Source organism: Eurosta solidaginis, chromosome 4, assembly GCF_040869045.1.
Source record: "Eurosta solidaginis isolate ZX-2024a chromosome 4, ASM4086904v1, whole genome shotgun sequence".
Taxonomy (NCBI): domain Eukaryota; kingdom Metazoa; phylum Arthropoda; class Insecta; order Diptera; family Tephritidae; genus Eurosta; species Eurosta solidaginis.
Window position 1 is genome coordinate 269742135 of NC_090322.1, and position 26969 is coordinate 269769103.

At 37.6% G+C, this 26969-nt stretch overlaps 1 protein-coding gene across 12 annotated transcripts in view; it reads right to left on the bottom strand.

The window, feature by feature from the left end:
* Positions 1-26969, bottom strand: part of ATP8B (ATPase phospholipid transporting 8B) — a 232451-nt gene that overhangs the window by 87569 nt on the left and 117913 nt on the right. For 7 of the 12 annotated variants that reach the window (XM_067786113.1, XM_067786112.1, XM_067786106.1 and 4 more), the window contains exons 2-3: positions 24129-25597; positions 459-517 (exon numbers count right to left, since the gene is read on the bottom strand). In XM_067786113.1, the coding sequence (XP_067642214.1) occupies positions 459-517; positions 24129-25287 (1218 nt within the window). In that variant the 5' untranslated portion in view covers positions 25288-25597. The remainder of the gene's footprint in view (positions 1-458; positions 518-24128; positions 25598-26969) is intronic. The other 5 variants (XM_067786114.1, XM_067786115.1, XM_067786117.1 and 2 more) reach the window with 2 other exon arrangements.

A 26969-nucleotide genomic window follows, 5' to 3' on the forward strand; every position in this document is an offset into this window, starting at 1 on the left:
CTCATTGTGAATTTAAAATGAGTATTTATTTAGTCAATGACTAAACTGTAAACGCAGATATTTATTGGTATTTAAATTTCTGAGTCAGTAAGCGTTTTTACTGGCTTTTTGTTATGGAAGGCAATACAGCCGTCTGACTTCAGACTACCAACACAACACAACACATAGACAGTTCACTTCATTGCATTTCACTATATTTCGTTCTTTTAAAACAAAGAAGAATGTGGGAATAAATATTCAAACCCAACACTTGCCGTTCCAACATTCATGTTAGACCCCTCTCCGTCTCGTTGGTCTCCATATTCCGCGCTCATCTCTGACTCAGATTTTGAGTCGAAATTCGTTTGCGGAAGAGCTTATCTTTGCGTCTACCTTTCAAAGTCGGATTGGATGGGTCAACATACACTCAAAAACATGGGTAAGATAAGCGGCTTTATTAAATTGAAATGAATACTTACAGCGTATTTGAATTGTGCATTAAACTCTCGGTCATTGGCTCGGATTCTGCGTTCATTTTCTGCAAGAAATAAGATGGAACATTTATTAAAATTTATTTAGAAATGAAGATTTTATTTTTATATTACCAATTGTACGCAAAATGTAACTAACAATATTTTTAATTGTATTTGTCAAAAGAGTGTAGGAGCTCATGGCCATGGTGGAATACCCCATGATTCAATTATTAGAGGTTTGTTCTTCAATGATGACAGATCTTTGACACTCCCAAATTGAAAATTCTGGACGGGTTTCTTTTACGAAGTAAGGAAAACGGGGAATAATTCAATCCCCTTCAGTGAAATTGTAGTAGACAAGTATCTTTAGTAGATAAAGTAGTGATAATAAATTTGTAAATGCCAAAAGTTTGTGGGAAAATAATTTATTTTCCACTAAATATTTCGTGAATTGATTAAGTTATGTTGGTTTGGTCATTCTTTCAGAAATTGTTTGAAGAATGCCGTATGTTATAATTTTATTCAAAAATGCACTATCTCAAAATTTGTTTCCAAAACTCCCTACATGAGCATAAGTTCAATGCATTTTGTCATAAGAGGGAGTTAATGAAAAGCATTCTGAGATGAAGCGTTCTTCAATTTAATTCTAATATAGGGCGGTTTTGTGACAAATCCTGAATTGGGAAATTTTTGAAAAATATTTTGAAATAGCATGATTTGAACAGGCAGCCAACATGGGGTGATACGCTACTCAGCAGCCGCAATGAACTGACAAAAACCAAAATAAAAGAAAATGGCTTATTGTCTTAGAACTTTATATTCCTAACTTGACTTTGACAGAAGAGTTAAGCTTTTGTGCGGTCCTGCCGCTACACAGGGAGTATTCACCTTTTTATGAAATTTCGGAAAGCTTTTTTCCGTTAAGTATTCATGGAAGCATTCCGGATAAACCGTTAATTTAGAATATTCGGAATATGTTCATTTGATACTACCTTTTGAGGTCCGAATATGCATAATATTCCATATATAAACCGATTCTCCAAATTCTTATATGGAGACGAATGTTCCGAACATACGGAATTAATAGAACAGAAGGTCGACTTTTAATACGCGTCTAAAAATATCGAGAGAAGTGTCAAAAGACGCGTATTGACCTCGATAACAATAATTGGAGGGCGGAAACAAAAATTTTGGCTCGTTCAAAAGATATTGACGAAAAACCGAAAATTACCCCGGGTTTCGTTGACGGCCTTCAGCCCAGCTTATAAAAAATTACCCTGGCCGGTCCACCAATGAGGTCGGACCAAAATTAAATGCGTGCAAAATCCCTTTGTACACAAAATCTTGTTCAGTGCACAAAAACATTACAACAAATACATGAAAATTACCAACTTCAACTGCACATATCTATGGACAGAGATACAATTTTTTTTTTGTGTCTGTCGAGCAAACCTCTTGTGATTGAATCATGGGAATAACCCTCATTGCAGTAAAAACAAAAAAATTGTGTAGAGTTCATGGTGGAATAACCAGGTGAAGTAAATAAAAAGAGATAGAAGATGTACGCCATAATGTACTGATAGAAGGTAGAGGAAGATTTGACAGTTGTCATATCGAACGCCCTTAGCTCCAGTGAGCTCCAGGTTGTATTCTGGAAGTACACGAGAAAAGGGGCATAAAAGATGGCCCCTTTTTGAAATAGTACTTAAATTCATACTTTTTAAATAATCATAAAATACAGAAAGGAGTGTACGTAGCTTGATTATTGAGCAATTTTATCATAAAAGTTTATGAATTGAAGATTGCTTTATTAATTTTTGAGACGTTTTCAACTTATAAACTTCTTTTGAACGTATCAATTTTGCTTGTAATACTTTAGGACAGAGGTGGAATGCTTATAACCGAGCAAAAATGTCGGCAGAGGTGTCGAAAGACACGTTTTTAGCTCGATATTGATAACCTGAACGTATATACATATTTTACTGATGCCAAAAGATATTTGCAAAATTAGCGTTGAAACTTTTATGTACAATGGTGTTCTACCCCCGGTTTTGGAGCGGCCAGGGGTTGTTATCCGGATTACTGATACCGAGGTAAAAACGTGCCTTTTGAACTCCCTCTCGACATTTTTGGGCGTGTAATAACAGTCTACTCCTGTCCTGGAATATTAAAGGAATCAGTTTTTAATATATTACATCAGGGGAAAATGCTATTGAACACACAACAGGAGGACGGACAAGGCAGCAGGTAGATACATTTGGTGAAGTATTAATTGAGGGTTTGGCTTTAGCCTTGATCCCTATCATTCGACGCTGCGGCCAACTATAGGTAGGGGAGAGTGTGTACGCATCTAGCCAAGCCTTCGCTGACAGTAAAGATACCAAGGGAGTAGCTGCAACTTTTTAGATGCCCGTTCGGGACATCGTCATTGGTGCTGACCACGGCAAAATTTTTAACCCGTGCAATTTGAGCTCTGCCCTGCTGGTTAATGTGTTCAGCAAGAAAACGATGAAAGCATCGCCACACATATGCATGAGATAGACGGGGCAAAGAAAAGCGGGGGAGAAACCTGTTGCTCAGATGATTACATTGTTAAAAGTTTAACGTCACGAGAACGAATCTCTTATTGAGAGCTTTGGCCAAGTCTTTGACCAATCTGGCATTATGTGACATTTAGAACAGTAGTGCTGCTGTGCGCTTGGCCGAAAAGAAATACTTAGCGCGATATACCTGAAGAGATTTACGCCGGCCTTTACTCTTAATTTTAGTCGTCCAACTTTTTAACTTTTCATATCAATTGGCGGGACGGAACCTACATATTTTGTGCCTTCCCCGAGCAGATGCTACTTCACAGAGAAATTTTTGATGGCAGAAATACAGACGGAGTTTTTGCCAAACTTCTGCCGAAGGCGACCCTGTTTGGATGATGTTCCGTTTCCGAGACTGGACTTGAAGCCAGGACCTTTGGAGTGGTAGGTATGTACACTATTATCAGGCCACGTCGGCCGCCACTTGACCGAATCCATGTAAAAATCAAAGATTAGGGAAACAAACTGCGGGTATAACGTGCGGGTATGTTTCAGCGGTTGGCCAAGAGTTGGTACGTAATACAATACCCGGCTACGTCGCCGAAGCTTATAGAAGGAATGGGCTGCAAAATCTATAGGGCCGAGTCGGCATATATTTGGACACATTTCCACTATTCTAAAAAAAGAAGTTGTAGCCGAAATTTCTTTAAAACAGGAAGAACTAATTGTCACTTTTATGTTCAAAAGGCTTTGGGAAAAGGGTGACTTCAAATTGAGCAACGCAGTTGCCTAAGTTCGTACTGGTCATCAAGTTATGCTAGCTGTTACAATTTGCCAATAATCTGTAGGGGAATTTTATTGTTCACGGTCCATAAGGTCGGTATTTGCTTTTTTGTTAAGCTGCGCTATGGTGGGGAAGAGGTATTATCCCGTGCAACATATCTTAGAACATACATACATATGCAAATGAGTTCAGTCATGTAGTTTCCGCTTTTTTTTTAGATTTCATTTCTGAAAACATATTTTAAAGAATAAATATCAATTACAAATCTGTTTCTTAATATCCGCAACAAAACTCACCTTAATATCAAGACGAAATCATGCAAATTTCTTTAGTTCTGCAATTAAATAAAATCTTTTTCTGAATTGTCACAGAATTTTATAATAGAAAAGTCAGAGCAAAACAAAACTCGAGAAAAAAAGTGATGCCGTTGCAATTTTTTAAACAAAATTTGATTTGTGTTGTTTTTAGTACACTTTTTCCATTGAATAAAATAGGAGTTTTGTAAGGCAACAACATTCTTATTTCTAAGGACGTTCAAGATGGCGGTGTTAGAGCGAGAAACTGCTTACATCCGGCACCTTCTATAATTCCATCATGATGTACGCTATCTGAAACGGTAGGGATGTATTTTCAACGGTCAGAAGAGGGTAAAATGCTTACTCGCTTTGGAAAAGTAGGAGTAGAAAAACAAATGCCTTTCTACGAAAGCCATTACAGACTATTTTTTCAGCATATCAGTGCAACCTAATGCCAATACAAAAGGGATACGCAGGACCAGTGCGAACTTATATTACTTTAGGCATCGAATAAAATTAAAAACTTAAATTGCGATGAGTAGTAAAATTCAATAACACTTAAACACTTAAATGGGTTTCGATCAGAAGATCTCCCATAAGCTCTTGACAGTTAATTCATAATGTATTACTAATATTCCCAAGTTATTATTTACTAAAATATGTCAGGGGATATAATAGGAGTCGGCCTAGGACCAGAAGGTGCTAATCCGATCGAGCCGGATTCATATATTCTAAATTACCATCCATAACTGTAACATTCTCTTATCTTAGTGGTCTACTTTTTAGGCCAAAACAACAATAGTCAGTAACAATTTTTTGTAACTGTATTTAGAAATCCATTGTTTTAGCGAGGTGTTTACATAAATAAGGTGTAATACGACAGTTTTGGTGTTCTTACACATTTCTCGAAAGTTTTCAGTAGCGCTGCACAGGCGAAAATCCTTGTTGAAAAATTTTTTTGGAACAAATTAAACGTTCTTATATAATGGAAACATCAATAATATGAACGCAATAGTTAAGCACGACCTTATTTATGGAAGCCCATACCAAAGATACCCAAATATGAATCTCTGTAATTAAATCCGGTAAAGGTCCATCGATATTCACTACTGTTTAGATGAAAAAAAGTACTAAAACTACCATATTTTACTCCTCAAAAATGCAAAAAACAACACTTTTTCGGGGACAACATTTGTGACAAATTTTCAGATAGCCGAATGACACAACAAATAAGAATTTAGAGCGAGACAATTGACGGCTTACATCACCTGGTGATTCCACCATGGTAGATTTATCTGAATGGGAACAATCATGATAAAAACACTTACAAGGTAGGACCGTTCTCTCCATAATCGAATGAGCTAAGATCCCGCATTCCGGAATTGTTGTATTTGTAATCGAATTTGAAAAAAAAGTTTGATGACGTATATTTTTTCTGCCTTTTTGAAAGCGGGCGAACAACAACAACAAATTTATTTGGTGGCTTGGCAAACTTTCCATTGTGTTTTTGTCATGACATTTCAGCAAAAAAGTTTTCTGGTTTATCAGATGCACAGGGAGTCAGTCTAAAACGTGTGGGATGACCAACTAATGCTCCCATTAACACACACATATTATTATTATTATTTTCGGTTTACCATACATATTTCATGCTCTTTTAATGGCCTAAGGTTTGAAGACCGGGGCAGATTCCTGTAGGACGACAATGGCGACCTGGTAACTGACGTACAGAGTGTGGGGGAAGACGAACCCGATCGCCGATAATGAAAAACACTCCCCGGCATCCAATATCACGACTAAAAAATCACAAGGTGCCAAGTAATGGCAGGATACCCGCCGGGCTGTTCAAACATGGAGGCGAAGAGTTGGTATAAGATAAAGAAGTAAAAAAAAGTGGGTCCTGCAGTAAATTTGGACAAGATGAAGTACTTGCTGTCATTGTGGCCTATGTAGCTCACTGTTGACGGATATAAATTCGAGACTGTGAAGGATTTCGTTCATTTGGGAAGCAGCATTAAAAGCAAAAACAATGTCTGCCTAGAAATCAAACGGAGAATAACTCTTGCTAACAATTGCTTCTTTAGGCAATTGAAAAGTAAAGTCCTCTCTCGACGAACAAAATTCTCGCTCTACAAGTCACTCATCATACCTGTCCTGATGTATGGCTCGGAATCATGGAAGGTGTCGAGAGAAGATGAGATGGCTCTTGGAGTATTCGAGAGAAAAGTTCTCCTGAAGGTTTATAGTCCTTTGCGTGATGTCGACGGCGAGTATCGAAGGAGTTATAATGATGAGCTATATGATCTTTACGCAGACATGACGATAGTGCAGCGATTGAAAATCCAAAGGCTTCGCTAGGTGGGGCATGTTATACGGATGAACGAATACGCTCCGGCAGTTTGTAAACAGAGGAAAGAGAATACCTTCACTGATTTGGAGGAAGATTTGACCTCGCTTGGTGTCCCCAATTGGCTACTGCTATCGCAAAACTCACTGACTCAACGTACTTAATTTTTATATAAAACTTTAAGAACATACAGCACTTTGAATTTTGGCAGGATTTACAGATCGCGCCCGGACACATTTTTTGCTTTCATTCTACTCCTTCTATTCTCATTCCGTACGAAAAAAGTACAAAAACTGTGAGTAGTGTCTAAGCTTTGGTGATTCGGCGGGCGAATAGGTTTTTTGCTATTATATTATTTAAGTGGACTGTGTGTTATTTTAGAGAGGGAGGTTGCTATGCACCTGTTACACCTTGTATTTATTCATTGGGGGCGAGCACTGGGGTGCTCCAAGGTATTGGCTGCGGGTTGAGCCACCTTGTTTTGCTTTGAAAAAACCCGCTTTGGGATAAAAAACGTAAACTATGTCTAGAATATTTCACTAACCAGTTGAGAATTACAAGCACACTCAATGGCTAATGAAACAAACGAACGAAAAATGTTCATAGTTTAAGTCACTTAAACAGGCGAAGAGTGAAGAAACATGTCTTAAGACACCAAAAATGAATTCGCGTCATTTCATCCAATCGTCACTTATAAACAATCAGCTTTTCATACGTATAAAATAAAAAATTCAACCAAAAGATATTAGGTAGTAATACTATTTAGTTTTCAACTCGACCCAAATAAACCTTTGAGATAAAAAATGTAGTAGGAGGTAAGAGCGGAGCAAAATACTCCGATTGGAATAAAGTCTGAACACTGGGTCAAAACATGTTGTTAAAAGCGTAACGTCACGACGAGAAAATTTATTTCACAGCTAACTATGATTTTGTGCTCTCTCATTTTTTAATGCGGGATACATTTATTGGTTCATGCGTCAAAGAGGATAAATACAATAAGAGCCGTCACTCGTTATTTTGTGGCGAGTATCTCGCTGGAAATTGAAAAAATTGATGCCGAATGTTTTCTGAGAGTGACATTTTTAATTGTCTCGCATTTATCCATGCCGTGTAGGCCCCTTGTGCAACTGTGATTTTTGGAAAGAGAATTTAATAAATTAATCAAATACAGTCGAAAAATAAACACATATACCCCACGAAAATGTATAGAAGACATTTATAAACATCTCGCCCAAAAAAAAAAGTAGCGACTACCTCTCAGTATACATCGAGTAAATACCAAAAAAATAACGAGTGACGGCTCTTATTGTATTTATCCTCTTTGCATGCGTTCTCTCTTCTTTGACAGCCATGATGTATTTTTTGAAGTTTTTACGCAATTTAATATTTAAAAATCAATCTCCAAACAAAATAAAATAAAAACCCAGCAAACATTCGGAGTCATAAAGAAATCAAAAAGAAGTCTAAAATTTAAGCGTTTGCGCTCTTAATGTGCTCACTTACTTAATTGGCGCTTAACCGTTTATGGCCGTTCAACAAGGCGCGCCAGTCGCTTCTTCTCTCTGCCAACTGTCGCCAATTGGTCACATCAAGGGAGTTTAAACTGTTTTCCACCTGATCCTTCCACCGAAGTGGAGGCCGCCCTCTTCCTCTACTTCCATAGGCGTGTTCCGATAGAAACGTTTTCTTAGCCGGAACGTCATCTTTCATTCGCATAACATGGCCTAGCCAGCGCAGCCACTGCGTTTTAATTCGCTGGACTATGTGGATGTCTGCGTAAAGCTCGTATAGCTCATCGTTAAATATTCTTCGGTACTCGCCATCGCGAACCCAGAGCCGTCGCATCTGATGTTGCCATGGTCCGTGCTTCTGCACCATATAGCAGGACAGGTACGATAAGTGACTTGTAGAGTATAATTTTCGTTTACCGAGAGAGGACTTTACTTTTCAATTGCCTACCTAGTCCAAAGTAGCATTTATTGGCAAGAGTGATTCTTCGGTGGATTTCAGAGCTGTTGTTGTTGTTAGTGTTAATGCTGGTTCCCAAATAAACGAACGTATATCATATATGACTCATATTGGCCTCATAAAAAGTTCATTTACGGAGGCACATATTGGACTCCTAACGGACTAGGTTATGTAGTAGTGGCTGCCCCATGGGCACACATAGGCCAATATCAGTTGGCCCGTTGTGGTACCACAGAAAGACACCATTAGCCCTCCTCTTCGAACCATTTCGAGGATTGATAAAAGCTACCAAGTCCCTTATATCATGCTCCCAGACCTGGCGGAGATCGCTCAGGAAGGAAGCTCCCAGACAGCGTTGTCTGGAGCCACTTAACGCCGGGCAGTTGCAGATGAGGTGCATCGCCGTTTCCTCTACCTCGTCTTCTTAACAACTGCTGCAACATCGTTGGAAGGGCGCTCCTAGCCTTTCCGCATGCCTTCCGATGAGGCAGTGTCCAGTCAGAACTCCTACAAGTGAGACGATTTTGTCCCTACTTAGGGTATAGACGTGACGGGATCTCTTAGAATCCCATTTAGGCCAGGATTGCTTTGATATTCTACATCCCGGGGTTAATAGCCATCTTTCGTTGGCTTGACTGTAGGTATACTCTTTTAGCATTAGCTTGCAAGCGGCAAAAGGCACACCTAGGCATTCTTTGTCAGGAAGAATCTGTCTGGTCGTACCCTGCCTAGCAAGTTCGTCTGAAGCGCAGTTTCCCTCTATGTCCCTGTGTCCCGGGACCCATGTGAGGTGTACACGGTTCTGTTGGGCCATCTCCTGAAGAGATCGGCGACAGTTTAGTGTCAATTCGGAGTTGAATGAATAGGAACCAAGGGATTTGATTGCCGCTTGGCTATTGCTGAAAATAAAGATTGCCTTGTCGGTATTCTGTGTACCTATTTGAGTAGCGGCTTCCATGATAGCTGCTACTTCTGCCTGGAAGACGCTGCAATGATCAGGTAGTCTGAAAGAAAGTTGGAGATCTGGATCCTTTGAAAATATGCCCCCTGCAACCCTACCATCCAGCTTAGAACCTTCGGTAAATATGGAAATGCTGCCTGTGGTATCCAGGAACCTGCTCGGCTCCACCCAATCTTCCTTGCTGGGAATTTTTACTATGAAGTGGCTGTCCGCAACTGTTTTGTTCGCACACCGGTCTGTACTTCGAGAAAGGAAGTCGTAGTTACAGAGTATGCTGCCGTGACCTGTAGGCTTAACGGACCCCATTTTGAACTTTTTCGGAGCCATTTTGAGACTTATATTCCAATTTTTTTATACTTACACTTCTGTGATCCAATGAATGGAGACGGTCAGCAACAACAAAATGAACCAAGTAACCATGTAAATGTTTAACATAATACATTTTTTATGAAAAATATTCCATAATCACATTTGTTCAAAGTTACTTTGTTATACATTTCCAGCAAACGACTCATTATTTTCATCATAAAATAGTCATTAAAGACTTTTCTATGATCATATTTCTGACCCTAGTTTTTCTTACATATTATGGATTAACTTCCGACTCAGACGTTATGTGCGCTCCGAGAATGTCTGAGGGAAATTAAACGAATAAAATATTTAAATATGTTTTTGTTTGAGCAATACAAATGTATGTGTAGTTGAGAAATAGTAAAATCTAAAAGTAATTAGTTAGTAATCGGCACCGAAGACAAAAAACAGCATTGGGTCGGTTATATCGGATGAGGTATTGACAGGAATTGGATTGTCACACGGATCGGTTTTGGCTCGAGTCCTATTTAACATATATATAAATGATATGTCTTCGGCGCTAAAACACAGTAAAATAACGCTGTTTGCGGATGACGCATTGCTCGAAGTAAGTGAAATGGATATCAGTTAGCTAGGAGCAAAATGCAGAAAGACTTGAACTCCCTATACAGGTGGCTTTGTAACAATAAGCGGAAACTTAATCTAAATAAAACCCATTTTATGGTCATATCCAGAGCAATGAACAAGGAATCTTGTAATATCGAGCTAGAAATAATGAACTCAAACATTAACGAAGTTAAAACTTTCAAGTACTTACAAATTAAAATTTAATCATCATATTCACCCTTATCGCAAGTTTTTTTTCGCCCGAAAATATTCACAGTTTTTGTTCACCCTATCGCAGAGGGTGGCGACAGAATTTTTCGTGTTCGAAAAAGATTTCACCTTATCGGCAACTCTTTGTTCGGGCGAAATGAACAGCGGGGAAACTCAAATTTCTTCACTTATATTTTACAGGCGAACGAGAGGAAAACAAAATGTAGGTAATTTTTTGTTTTGAAATTTGGTACTCTTATAATTATATGTACTTTTATTATTAGAAATAAATCAATAAATAATACACAATTGGAAGCTGAGTGGAAAAAAGTGAAATTCCTGTATTGCTAAGTATGTAAATTCTATTTTTTATGGCAACGTATCAGTCGGCCAAGTTATCCATTGTGGTCAAAGCAACGATTACAAAATGTTGAGCACCTCGCTGAAACAAGATTGGCTAAGACCCACTCCCTGGTCCTTTCCAACGCCTTTCCCTATGCGAAAAAACGAAGACATGTACTCAACTTTACAATTGGTGGAACTCCAAATGTGTGCTTCAATGGGGGCAAGGAGTTGGTAAGATATCTAGCAAATATTAGAATGCCGGCTGTAATATTGGCGAAAGCTAATTGAAAAAAATTAACTTGTTATTCAAAAGTGCCGAAAATAGTAATTTTTAGCTTACAGTGAATCATTTAGCTTCCCTTAATTGCCTCTGAATCGCTTTCACATTTATATTCCTCGCGCTCAATCAATACCAACCTAAGTGCAATACTAAACATTATTTTATACATTTTTGTTTCGAAGTGAACTTGTGTTCGCCCGAAATTGCCGATAGGCGGAAAAAGTTCACCCGAACAAAAAAAGTGAAGGCGAACAGTTTTCCGCGTGAACTTCGCGATAAGGGTGATTGATTATATAGTTGTCAAAATAAGCAAGAAAATTGGTTTTTGGAAGAGGTCATGCAAATTTATCAGTAGAAAATACAAACTGAAAGTGTATAAATCCATCATAGAGGCGCATTTCATATACATATTGCCCCACAATATTCTTTATTGCCAATGAAACTAAGGTGGATAAGCTACAAGTTATTTAAAATAAAGCTATGAGATTTATACTAAACATGAGGTATGATACTCCCATTAATAACATGATAGAAGCCCTAAACTGGTTGAGTATAAAACCGCTTTTATTCTACCACAGTATGAAATTTGTATTTAATATCAAGCGCGGAAGATTACCAACATACCTCAGCGAAAAGCTTATACCCTGCAAAAATCGTTTGATCATGTGGTCCACTGGAGTACTTACCATCCCTGCAAAAATCGTTGGATCATGTGGTCCACTGGAGTACTTACTCCACTGTAATGCAGCAATGGACCAACTCATGTTTCTACACGAACGTATTGTAAGCCGATCATTGCTCGTTTTTAACGATTGTAATCACTACACGATGTTTATTGGACTGTGGGTACTCCATGGATTACTCTGATGTAATGCGGAGCTGGAGTATATGGTCCAGTCCTAGGACATCGCAATGTTAATTGGACCATATTTTTTGTATGAATTGTGGTTAATTTTGGAGCACTCGGTTGGTCCATGCATGCATGAAGTACTCGCTATGGACCAAGCCACAATTCATACAAAAAATATGGTCCAATTAACATTGCGATGTGTTAGGACTGGCCCATATACTCCAGCTCCGCATTACATCAGAGTAGTCCATGGAGTACCCACAGTCCAATAAACATCGTGTAGTGATTACAATCGTTAAAAACGAGCAATGATCGGCTTACAATACGTTCGTGTAGAAACATGAGTTGGTCCATTGCTGCATTACAGTGGAGTAAGTACTCCAGTGGACCACATGATCCAACGATTTTTGCAGGGATGGTAAGTACTCCAGTGGACCACATGATCCAACGATTTTTGCAGGGTAGCGAGTACTCCATGCATGCATGTACTCGCGAATTTTGCAGGGTATGTCATGTAGAAACATGAGTTGGTCCATTGCTGCATTACAGTGGAGTAGAATGGTAAGTACTCCAGTATGAAATAAGTGGACCACATGATCCAACAATTTTTGCAGGGTATATGTTAATGATGTATGAATGGATACATAATCAGAGAAAACAATAATTTTAGATTACCTCTTTTCAAAACAGAAGTGGACAAGCAAAATATATTTTATAAGGGCCGGAAATATTTCAGTGAACTTCCTAATCACATAAAAAGTAGTAATAACTTGAATACTTTAAAAAAAAAATTTTTTTAATTAGAGCATTGTAAAACCTTTCCAATAAGATAAAGTTTTTCTCCTTTTATTTTTAACATGATGTATCCTATACTGGAGCGCGAAACGGGAATGGTAATATTGGAAGCAGCAAAATACAATGCATCCGGCCCTAAGGAAAAGAAAATCGGTCGCCACCTGTAACTCCAGGCAGTTCCAACAGCTAATTTCGCTGGAATTCGGTACTTTCAGCCGATATTTACTGTTGCTGATCGGAATCACTCGCATTCCGACAGCATTAATATAACAATAAAAGTTGGAGCAGGGTGGATTGGAAACACGTTCTTTTCAACCTCCCATTATATGTTGAGCTGTGCTGATCGAAATCTTCATGCATTCCGACAGCGTCATAACTAAACAAAGTTGAGGGGTGATTTGATACACGTTATTTCCAACATCCAAAGACATGTTTAGGTTTCAAATTTTGTTGCCTTAAGCTGGGAGCACTGGAGGATTGGAAACGCGTCCTTTCCAACCTCCCTTAAATGAGTGACTCCCAGACTCGTCCGTTTGTCACGCTAGTAGATATGCTGATCAGAACCACATGGCATTCCAACAGCATATTCAATAGAAATAAGTGATTGTAATAATGAATTGTACTTAGAAGTTTAAGTTTTAACCCTAAACAGCTGTAATAATAAATAAATTAAATTAAATTAATCAGCATGAAGTAACGCGCAGCGTCGTACTCCATACAGCTAACTTTGTTAGGCTTGTGAATATTTTAAATTCACACCGTATGGACTTCCAATGGTGAGTGCCCTTTTAAAACTTCCATTGCCATGAACTTTAGTAAAGATCCTGAAAGAGTGCGTGTTTCAATCAGCGCCAAACGCCGCACCTCTTCAATCGTGATGACCATGGAAGAAACGTCTACAAAGGAGTGCCCCCACTTACCATGGCAACCGAAACTTTTTTAGCCCTATTTTCCACATAGAGCTTCGATAACGTGTTTTCACGTTTAATCCAAGGTACTTAAATAAAAGGACCTTGTAGGTATTCGTCAAAAGAACCAGCTCCTATTTAATACAGTTGACAGGCTAGCCTCATCTGTCGGAAAGCCTAATCACGATAGCCAGCTAGTCCAGCAAAACATGGTGTATAGCGCAGCCGCAACCTTTTGTAGAAAAGACTCTGTAAACCGGAGTTAGCCTTTAATCCGAATGGGTTGAACTGATCCCTTTATCTATCCTTACCAAAAGCATTGGAAGTACGAACAAAACCTCACTTTTTCGGTGGCTCTATTTTCCAGTAATTGATTGTATTACAAAAGTAATAAATTTAGTTTGCTTCATTTTGGTACAAATTTCCTCAAAAATATATATTGTTTCTATATTTTGGTTGGATGATCTGGCTAAAAAGGGCGCATCCTCGAAACTTGCTCCGTAGAAGTCCTAATTAGATTGGGAGCGATTAAGAAAATACCAAGCGCGAAAGACGTGGACCCAAGAGCCGAAGATCATGAGAAGATCTTACAACCTTAGACTAAAAAAGTTACTCCTATCATTGAAAAGGAAGAACTGTAGACTCATGACGGGTATTCTGCCTAGGCGCTGCTATCTGACGTCATATGCCTTTAAATTAGACTTGGTCAGTGATAGCAGCTGTGAGAAGTGCGGGTTGGAGGAGGAATTTATCGAACACGTTTTGTGCTCGTCAATTATAATAAGCCGGTGTTAAGCTCATGAATTCTTAATAGTAAGGCTTACATATATGAGCCGTTTATTTTGAAAGTGGCATAAGTCATTTCCAACTCATGGTCTTAAATGCATTGTTATTTTTGAACGAATGCATATATAGATGGTTCTACAATTATAAAATAATAATAAGAATTGCATCTTTTGGATATTGGACTCTAACAAACTGGAGGCGAGGAGAGATGCAAACAAATTATCACTGAACCTAAACGACATGAAATGACTTATGCCACTTTCAAAATAAACGGCTCATATAGTTATTATATTTCTAAAAGTATAGTAAAATCTACTTCTATCGTAGTATAATTCAAAGGCAGTTATGTATGATCGACAACCCTCTAAAGAATGGATGCCGAACTTGTCAGAAACGTCAACGGGATGAGAAGACCTGAATATTCATTTCATCATGGGATTTCATTTATTTAAAAATTATTATCACTCCTTCCTCTCCTGCTCTTCCTTTCCGCGGGTTTTCGTTCAGTTAAATTTTGTCACTGAACTCACATAAACAAAGCAATAACATGAGGAATGAGCAACAAAATAAGGCCATGTAACTCTGTGTGGTGTTGTTGTTGAGTTGATATCGCAGAATCGAAGAATTCAATTTAGTTGGTCCAAACAAATTGGCATGTGAATGGATTGGGTGGGATACAGGGTGTCTAACACCATGTTTTTCCTTGAGCTTTTTTTTAACAAAATCGCCTAAAATCTATTAAACAATATCAAGTGCGCCAAAAAGTATGCAACATTTAGCACCATACATATGATCGCAAGCAATAACAGCCTAACTACAACACTTTTACATATGTGGTTATCTCTATGACCATATGGTACTAAATATTATATACTTTTGGCTATGGAGCTTTAGCGTTAGCGAAAGCTGGAACTTGGAGGAAAGTCAATTGTCGGGCAGTATTATTTAAAATTTGTTTGGCTTTAAAACTGTAGCACCATGAAAACTTAATGCGGCTCGTAAAGCAAAAATTTCGCAAAAAACGAATGCTCAATTCGAAAAAATTGCTTTTTGTATATTTTTTTGGCCACTTCGAAAAAAATGCAACAAAAATAAACTGAACTTTCTTTTTGTATGTTGAAACTTGATGGTCTAAATATTTATTAGAAAAGGGCAAACAAAACGTTTTTTTTTAATTTTCAACAGCCTGTATCATCGCAATCCTTTCACCAAAATGGTTATTCCATTGGCACAAATAACACTGGTCAACAGTGATTTTGGTGCAGCTCTACTTGTAACCAAATTTGGTAGTACTCGGTACCCTGATAAAAACTGTATACTTACTTTTTTAATGCTACGTACAGTTTTCTAGATAGGGTCAAGAACCCCTTCTTAAGAGGTTAAGGCATGTATGGCACCATAGCTTTGTTTCTGTTTATTCTATCAACACGGTTTTGATGTCGTTGAAAATAGTACATTTCGCCGCTTCTATCAGTATACAAGTTGTTAATACGTCTTCACAAACGTCAGAGAAATTGCCAAAATAATGTGAAAAATTTTTAATCACGGTTTTCTCGAATAATTTTCAACCAGTGCATATGTAAATTATTTTAAAACAATTACCTATTAATTCTGTTTTCAAAGACATATAACTTTTTTATATCTGCGGAGATCTTCCTAATATATTCTATTTTAGTAAATTTTTACTGTGAAAAAAAGTTGTTTGTTATTTATTTTATTATTAACTTTTTATTTACATAAACACTTTCTTTTACGTGATTTTCGTGAATGAGGTATGGCAAGACAATCACGTTGCATTCCCCAGCAGTAGTCAGCCAACATATGCTGATCCCATCGGCCTTGGTACCTCTCTTCCATAGTTTTTAGGCCCTGGTGAAACCGTTCGCCTTGTTTTTCGCTATAGGAACCAAGATTCTCCGGAAACTGGTCAAGTTAGCTGTGGAGATAATGGACTTTGTTACATCCTAAGTTTTTGTAATTCTCTAGCATGTTGTTAACAATATCAGAGAAGTTACTTGACTTGTGATTCCCCAGAAAGTTCTTAGTAACTTCAACAAACGAATTACACGCAAGCAGTTCCAAACTGGTCATTGAATTTGAAAAACCAGTATCTTTTATCAACATTCTTATCTGTGGGCCATCAAAAATACGCGCTTTTATTTTTTCTATGCTTAGCCTAGGAAATTTTCTCGTTATGTAAAGAAAACATTGTCCATTTTTATCTAACGCCTTCACAAATTGTTTCATTAGAGCCAATGTAATGTGTAAAGGTGGCAAAATAATTGAATCCCTTGTAACTTAAGGTGGGTCTATCACATTCTACTTTCCCATTTCCAAATCTCACGTACAGGCCAGTCCCTTTCTGTCCAGTGTTGGTGCTTGGCACGACTATCCCACAGGCAATAAAAACATGGGTATTTGGTGTATCTACTTCGTTGTCCTAACAAAAAGTTAACCAACTTTAGATCTACACAAATACTCCAATTATGTTCGTTATACTTGATTTTGTCTAACACAAGTGCAATATTTTGATATTCTTCCTTTAATTTAGTTGAATGAGCAATGGGAATTGAACCATATTGGTTGCCATTGTGTAAAAGAACACACTTAAGGCTTCGTTTAGAGCTGTCTATGAAGAGACGCCATTCATTTGGGTGGTATTCTGAAAGACCCATTGTGAGAAGGAGGCCTTGCACATGTGAACAAAAAACTATATCATCTTCCGAATTAACAAGTAAGGAAGGCTGAGTTCGGGTGTAACCGAACATTACATACTCAGCTGAGAGCTTTGGATACAAACTAAGGGAAAATCACCATTTAGGAAAATGAACCTAAGGTAACCCTGGAATGTGTTTGTATGACATGGGTATCAAATGTAAGATATTAAAGAACAGTTTAAAAGGGAGTGGGCCATAGTTCTATAGGTGGACGCCATTTCGGGATATTTATTTATTTATTATTTAAAGTCGACGACAAACTATGGTCGACTGCATAATATAAAAGATATATAAATATACAACTCAAAAGATAAAATTTAAGATATATCGAGATTTCAACAATGTTATATTACAAACAAAGAAATATTAATGAACATTACTATTTAATTTCAAAATATAATAATAATAAGAAATATGAGTAGAAATAAGATCTTATATCGAAATCTTATACTGGCGGAATGCATCAGATTCCGCTCAGCATGATATCGGAATGCAGTGGATTCCAATCTCCCTGTTGGAATGCATCAAGATTCCAATCAGCATGTCATGGGAATCCGGCAGTGCTAAGAGTAGTGTAATGAGGATACGCCATCACAAGGCATAAAAACATGACCTGTGTTGTTGGAATGCACCGGATTCCAATCAGCTCGATGCCTGACCCATAAGATTATACTGCCGGAATGCATACGATTCCGGTCAGTGACTCATGAAAAAGCATGTTTTTTACGTTGTTGGAATGCACCAGATTCCAATCAACACAGTACTGTCTTGTTCCTTCTTAATGATACATGTTGATAAATGTTCCTCCATCCTTAAGCGAAATAGTTCCCGTTTTTTATCGAAGGAATAAAATGCCGGCAAATTAAATTAGCTTGTATCTCTTAAATTAGATAGGCAAGTATTGCATTACGTATAGTGGCAAAAGTACATTCAAGACTGATGCAGCTATACAAGTCATTGTAGTGCGCGCACCAGATAAGAAGAGGATTATTTCTAGCAAAGTTTCGTCGACAAAGGGGTAAATAGAAAGGAACGTAGTGTCTGGATACTCTAGGGGGAACCGCAAAAAACAAGCGGCTGAGGAGGTCCGCGGAATCAATTTCTCCAATAATGAGCTTATGGATGAACAATACCCCCAGTAATATTCTCCGATTTTCCAGAGTGGGTAAGTTAATAAGAAGAAGTCTACTTCTGTATGGAGGAAGGTGGAGACTTGAGTCCCAATTAAGGCCTCGCAATGCAAATATCAAAAATTGCGTTTGAACTGACTCAAGACGCTTTATATGCTTTTGAGAAACAGGGGACCAAACGCATGAGCAATACTCGAGTATTGGACGAACCAGCGATGTGTAAAGAACCTTAGTGAGGTACGGATCATCGAACTCTTTAGCCCATCTTTTAACAAATCCAAGTAAACCCAAAGCTTTGTTGGCTATAGATGAAATATGCATGTTAAAATTCAATTTCGGATCAAAAAGGACACCTAGATCATTTGCAATAGATATACGCTCCAAAGGCGTACCATCTATTACATAAGATTTCAATGCTGGCTTCACTCGGTGAAATGTCATATGCTTACATTTAGAGCAATTTAAAGCTAGTAAATTTGTTGTGCACCAACATTGGAACGAGTCCAAGTCGGCCTGAAGAAGATCCAAGGAACTCAAATCGGTAGGACAGTAAGTGTAGCAAAGTTTTACATCATCCGCATACATTATAGTATGGGAATATAATATTGTCTGTGGCAAGTCATTAATGAAAAGGGCAAAGAGCAAAGGGCCTAGATGACTTCCCTGGGGTACGCCGGAGGAAACTCCGAACGATTCCGACAGATTGCACTTGAACAGGACTTTTTGGGTCCGGTTAGAAAGATAGCTTTTCAGCCACATTAATAGGTGAAACGGAAAGCCCAGTAAATCAAGCTTATGAATAAGCAACTCATGGTTGACGGTATCAAATGCTTTGCTGAAGTCCGTGTAGATGACATCCGTTTGCTTGTTCGCTAAAAATCCTTCCATAACTATAGAGGTGAATACAAGCAAATTTGTAGTGGTTGACCTTTGACGAATAAAACCGTGTTGGCATGCAGATAAAAGACTAGAACACTGATATTGCAGTTGACTGGTGACAATCTGTTCAAAGACTTTAGGAATGACTGAAAGTTTAGCAATACCCCTGTAGTTTTCAACTTTTGACCTACTACCTTTTTTATGCAGGGGTATAATAAAAGACTGTTTCCAAAGTACCGGGAATGACGCAGATCCCAGAGATAGCTCAAATAATTTTAAAATAGGCTCATACATGTTTTCGGCGCAGTACCTAAGCACGCAACTAGGAACACCGTCCGGTCCCGGAGAAAAGGTGGGCTTCAAAGATTGAAGACTCTGAAGAACAATATTACCATCAATAGCAGGATTCCTAATGTAATTTGAGCTATCTAAGTGATAGGGATATTGACCGGAATGAAAACCACTGGATGAATACGTGGACTTAAAGAACTCAGAAAATAGTTCAGCAACGTCGTCATCAGTGCAAGCTTTTTTACCTCAAAAGGTTAATGAGGAAGGATACCCAGAAGTTTTCCGCTTTGAATTTACGAAACAGTAAAATTTTTTTGGACTTCTAAAAAATTGGGCTTTACAACAACTCAAGTAATTTTTATAACAAAGCTGATTAAGACGGTGAAATTTAGAACGAGCTATTAGATATTTAGAGAGGTCTGCAGATGCTCCAGATCTCTTGAACCTCTTATAAAGCCTATAGGCTTTATATAGATTTAATGTTACTAAGTCTGATAAGTTGCCTTGAAAACCAAGGGGGCTTATTCGAACATAGGGTATAGCGAGTAGGAATGCAGGTATCAAAGAAGCCATCAAGCGTACTGTAAAATATACAGATAGCCGAATCGACATCAGTGCAAGCATAGAGATCCGACCAATCATGGGAAGCCAACAGATCATTGAGCATAATGAAATTCGCTTTGTAGAAGCATCTAGATCGGGGACGAGACTGTACTTGAATCCTACGGGGTAGGCTGATATCAAGTGATATCTCTAGCGTAGGGTGAAGAGGGTCTTCTGGAAGGGATAAAGGTGGTATTCGCGTAAGGGCAGTACCCACCGAGCCATCCACAAATACTAAATCCAGCATTTTATTTCCACTATTTGGAACATTGTTAATCTGTAAAAGACATGAGTCTAACAAGCAATTGAGAAACTCATGTTGAGCAGTGGGAGTTAAAAAGTTTGAATCACTTATATTAACCCAACTAACTGTTGGCAAGTTAAAGTCACCAACAACAACAAGTCGATCGTTATCTCCCAACTGCGAATGCAAATCACAGATGGCCGAGCTATGACTAGCATAAACATCCATATCCGAACGAGGTGGTATATACGAACAGCAAACAATTACGCTATAGCTACCGAATGAAAGCCTAACTGCTATGAATTCGATATGAGAGATATTGTCCAGCGAAATCAACTCAGACGATAGGTTAGATTCAACAGCAATAAGGACACCTCCCGCTCTAGAGATGCGATCACGCCGATAAACAGCATATTTATTTGAAAAAACCTCAGAATTGTAATTATCAGGCTTTAGCCAGGTCTCCGTAAAAGCTACAACTTGTGCAGAAAAGTTGAAAGAATTAAGGAAGAATGGAACAAGTTTTGATCGTAAACCACGAACATTTTGGTAATTAATGAGAAGACGGGACAGATCAGCAATTACCATAAAGGTGGACCAGGGATGACTCTAGAATGTGTTTGTACGATATGGGTATCAAATGAAAGGTGTTAATGAGTATTTTAAAAGGGAGTGATCCTTAGTTCTATAGGTGGACACCTTTTCCAGATATCGCCATAAAGGTGGACCAGGGGTGACTCTAGAATCTCTTTGTACGATATGGGTATCAAATGAAAGGTGTTAATGAGTATTTTAAAAGGGAGTGATCCTTAGTTCTATAGGTGGACGGCTTTTCCAGATATCGCCATAAAGGTGGACTCTAGAATGTGTTTGTACGATATGGGTATCAAATGAAAGGTGTTAATGAGTATTTTAAAAGGGAGTGATCCTTAGTTCTATAGGTGGACGCCTTTTCGAGATATCGCCATAAAGGTGGACCAGGGGTGACTAGAATGCGTTTGTACGTTATGGGTATCAAATTAAAGGTATTAATGAGGCTTCTAAAAAGGAGTGGCTTTTAGTTGTATATGTGAAGGCGTTTTCGAGATATCGACCAAAATGTGAACCAAGGTGACCCAGAACATCATCTGTTGGGTACCGCTAATTTATTTATATATGTAATACCACGAACAGTATTCCTGCCAAGATTCCAAGGGCTTTTGATTTCGCCTTCATTACTTTTTCATTATCTTCTACTTAATATGGTAGGTGTCACACCCATTTTACAAAGTTTTTTCTAAAGTTATATTTTGCGTCAATAAACCAATCCAATTACCATGTTTCATCCCTTTTTTCATATTTGATATAGAATTATGGCATTTTTTTCATTTTTCGTAATTTTCGATATCGAAAAAGTGGGCCTGGTTATGGTCCGATTTCGGCCATTTTTTATACCAAGATAAAGTGAGTTCAGATAAGTGCGTGAACTAAGTTTAGTAAAGATATATGGATTTTTGCTCAAGTTATCGTGTTAACGGCCGAGCGGAAGGACAGACGAACGACTGTGTATAAAAACTGGGCGTGGCTTCAATCGATTTCGCCCATTTTCACATGAAACAGTTATCGTCGTAGAATCTATGCCCCTACCAAATTTCACAAGGATTGGTAAATTTGTGTTCGACTTATGGCATTAAAAGTATAAATAAATCAAATATAATATAATCTAAATCTAATCTATTCTAGGCGAATTAAAGAAATTTTTTTTTTGAAATTTTCTTTTATTTTTGTATTTTGTTGCACCATAGCATTACTGAAGTTGAATGTTGGCATAATTTACTTATATACTGTAAAGATATCAAATTTTTTGTTAAAATTTGATTTAAAAAAAATTTTTTTTTAGAAGTGGGCGTGTTCGCCATCCGATTTTGCAAATTTTTATTTAGCACACAAATAGTAATATGAGTAACGTTTCTGCCAAATTTCATCGTGATATCTTCAACGACTGCCAAATTACAGCTTGCAAAACCTTTAAATTACCTTATTTAAAAAGTGGGCGATGCCACGTCCATTGTCCAAAATTTTACTAATTTTCTATTCTGCGTCATAAGGTCAACCCACCTTCCTATTTCACAGCTTTATCCGTCTTTGGTAATAAATTATCGCACTTTTTCTGTTTTTCGAAATTTTCGATATCGAAATAGTGGGCGTGGTTGCAGTCCGATTTCGTTCATTTTAAATAGCGATCTGAGATGAGCGCCCAGGAACCCACATACCAAATTTCATCAAGATACATCAAAATTTACTCAAGTTATCGTGTTTACGGACGGACGGACGGACGGACATGGCTAAATGAATTTCTTTTTTCGCCCAGATCATTTTGATTTATAGAAGTCTATATCTATCTCGATTAGTTTATGCCATAACGGATTGCCGTTATGTGAACAAAGTTAATATACTCTGTGAGCTCTGCTCAGCGGAGTATAAAAAATGGCAGCAAGTCTTGCGCTCTTGTACGGTAGAGAGTCACTTTCGTACCTGTAGCCAACAAGTTTTTTTCTTTTAATCTAGAAACCAACACTTCTGCAGATTCCTTAGATAATTCTAGATCCCTTATTAGATCGTTTAATTCTACTTCCTGAAAAGTTGTTGGCTCAGTAGACGCTATTTCTTCGATATCACTATCGATAGACACTTCACTATTCGATGATTTACGGCTAGAATAAAATGTTGGAACAGGTGCTTCCTCTGAATGTGGTAAAGGTCTCTTAGCGGATTGAACGTTTGGATATATCATTTTTTTAACATTAACACCACGCAAATCGACACAGCAGAAGTAACAGTTATCGAAGTGATTTGTTTGTTCTCTCCATTGCATAGGTACTCCGAATCTCATATGGCTTCTTTTACCATTGACCCACTGTCTCAAGTGTTCACAGCACTGTTTGCAAACTATTCGAGGTATCCACGGCTTGTTTTTGTCTACAACTTGCAATTTAAGGTACAAAAAATAATCACTTTTTATTAAATCTGTTATACTTTTCCTGAATTTTTGGACTGTGTATTCCCCACAAATGTATCAAAACACATTTGGGTCATTGACACAACTACCTCGTGATGAAGACATGATATTGGAATTTTTTTTTATTTATTTATAGAAAGGCACTAGCACTTGAAACCGCGCTCCCGAAATTACTAATTACATAAAATTTAAAAAATAAAGGGGAAGGAAATAATTTTTATAAAATAAAATTTTTTTTTTTCACAGTAGAAATGTACTAAAGTAGAAAATCCCAGGAAAATCTACACGGATATAAAAAAGTTAAATGTCTTTGAAAACATAATTAATTGGAGATTGTTTTAAAATAATTTACATATGTACTGGTTGACAAATTATTCGAGAAAACCGTGATTAAAAATGAAAAAATTTAACAAAAAATTTAATTTTTCACATTATTTTGGCAATTTCTCTGACGTTTGTGAAGACATATAAACAACTTGTATCTTGAAAGAAGCGGCGAAATGTACTCTTTTCAACGACATCAAAACTGTGTTGATAGAGTAACCAGAAACAAAGTTATGGGGCCATATATGCCTTAACCTCTTAAAAAGGGGTTCTTGCCCCTATCTAGAAAACTGTACGTAGCATTAAAAAAGTAAGTATACAGTTTTTATCAGGATACCGAGTACTATCAAATTTGGTTACAAGTGGAGCTGCACCAAACCAAAAGCCTTATTTTGTTGACCTGTCTAATGCACCCTACAATGACAAAATTTCACCAACTTTGGTGGATTTTGTAGAGATAAAGTTTTTTGAGTGGGAACACTTATGTTTACAAATACAAATATTATTTAATTACCAGAAAAATAATATGAACTCCGTCGACGTCGTCTTTGTGACAATCTACGTACTCCCCTATCCTTACCGCCGGCGCCGTTTACTGTTGACGTCGTTGAATACTGTTGAAATTCAGTACTGATATTCAGACTTTTAGGTTCGCCCGCACTATCCTCTCCGGCATTTCTACGCAATATATTATCATTCGCCTGTGTAGATGTCGCCGTTGCCACATCATCAATTGGACTGTGCGTTGAACGGGCACATCGACGCCTGTACTCATCGCGCTTCGAACCAGATAACCTATCCAAAAAAGACATAAGTCTTGTTCGAAAATTAGATAAAGGAGGTGGTGTAGCAACATCGCCTTTTATTTCATCTACCCCTGAGGCCAGCTCTGAAGTAAGCAATGTGTGTTCGCGGGAGCCACGTTCACGAAATGTTTGAGTTATCTGCAATGGTGCAGCATTCTGGTACGCATAATTTTTTGCATCTGATTGTTTCAGTGCGAACCGCTGCTCTTTAACCACTGCATTGGGAACATTTGGCGCAGAGTGTGGTTGAGATTGAGTATCAGCTGTTTGGGATAAATTCGCTAAACTATAAAGACTACCGGTTTGTGTGTGACTACGCCGTTTTTTTGTATCTTGTCGTGGTAGCACAGCCGCCACATCGGGTAGTGTCAGACTTGTAGGCAACGATGTGATGATTGTGGTGGTTGAATTGGCGATGGCTGTTGTCTCGGGTTTGGCTAGCGTTGGCGAGGCAGTGTTTGTTTCATTAGCAATGGTAGTACTGTTAAGAATGCAGGTTGTAGCTGTTTGTTCAGGTACGCTAGCTTCTACAGATCCTGAACGCGGCTTGTGACGTAAATGAAACCAACGACGACGCGTTTTTTCTTTCGGCGCATGCTCAGTGTGCGTTTTCTGTTGTGCAGCAGATGATGACACTTCAGCGCCATCAGACATTAAGTTAAAGGTCTTGGCTGCTTTGGAAGTTTGTGGTTTTATTGCTCGCTTCTCTTCTTCCAAATGCAATTTATTGTGATTTCGTTGTGTCTTTGGTAAGGCATAAGCATTGACACCGCTACACTCATTATCATCGTTGAAGGTATCCACATTATGAGCACCAAGCACTTCTAATTCCAGCGTATCCGGACGCTTTTTATTTCCGCTTGGCATTTCACACTACCGTTCAATGCCATATACTATGCATGTATGGGTGTAGGTATTTAGTACCCATATGAGTATCAAATGACTTCAATTTGTTTTTCACTATTATAAGCCGTAATTATAGGGAATCACGACGTTATGGATATGGGTATAACGAGATTTTAATAAGGGCCAGATACTTTGCGACGCATTTACTCAGAATCACCCTTATTACTATACAAAACAAATAATTCCTAAAGGCACTTAAGTTACTGTTATATTATTCGAAATTTAAATCTCTGGAGTTGCTGTTCTGGTGACGCGAATCGATTCCACATGCCTGCAGGATAGCCGTTTATTTATTATTTATTTTTTGTTGCATTACAATTTTTACCTAATACATATTTGAAATAAAAAGGCAACACACAACGGAAAGCGGACACTCTGTTGATCTACTTAAAGTGAGAATATTGGACAAGAAAAGGCGGGAAAATAGAGAGAGAACTGTCAATAGAAAGGAAGACACAGCTGACATCTCCGCCGCATATCTTTTATGTTTATACAGTTTTTGTTTACATTTACATTACATTTTATTCACTGAACACATCCTTTCATACATACGTACATATGTAAACAAACATACCAATTATGTTTAATGATCAAAGTCCAGTTTAATGACAAGTGTACTTACTACATATTACTAGTACTATTTTCATACTTTTAATCTTCATGCATAACTTAGTTAGTTTATACTAAAATTGTGCAATTTGTGACGCCTAATGTAATCTAGGGATACATACATTTATATATGTAAGTTTTTTTACTAAACAATCTGTTTGCTTAATTCTAACCGAAATTTCTTTTAATAACTTTCTTTCATGTACATTGTTGTTGTGATAAAATTACGCGTTTGTGATAAAAATTACTAAATAAATTCAGTTTCGCTCCTGAAGAAGCTAAGGTGCTTAGCGAAACGTTGAGCCGTAATAGTGGAGTTTAATTTAGCTTTGCACTAAGCAAATAATGGTCAAAAAGCCTATTTATACTGCTGTTAAACACATAATTGACCGGCTATCTTTTAATTAAAAGGCGGTTCATTAAACGTTCCTAATGTTCCACATTTATGGCGAATAATGTAAACTTTTATTAAATGTACATTACTAGGCGGGCGAGGCCTCAAGTTTAATTGAGCTGCCCTTATATATGTATGTATGTATGTATATATTTTTTATCAACAGAAAACTACAGCGTGTACTATTTGTCACTAGTTGGCATATGCCCTTAATCCGATCAACCATTTCAGAGCTATTGTGATTTAATAAAATTAAAAAAAAAAAACATTGAACATTAAAACTTTACACCTAAATTATTAAATCTTACAGTTTATATCACAGTCCTAATTGTTCTAATAAAAAGCGTGTTAAATTTTGATGGTAGAATTAGGAACATTTAGCACCTCCTTTTCTTGCTATCACAATATAACACGCTTTTATTAGAACAATGTTAAAAATATATAATTATGTACAATATGGAGTTTTTTTGTCGCAGACGAAAAAGCCTAATTATCGTTAAAGGTTACAATGAACTTATAAAGTGCGATTAATTTATCGAATGCTCGCAAAGTAATATTGCATTGTCATCGGAGTTATACATATGTGCAAAATTTCAGCTCAATCGGACACCGGGAAGTGTATCAAATTTAACTTGCAAGA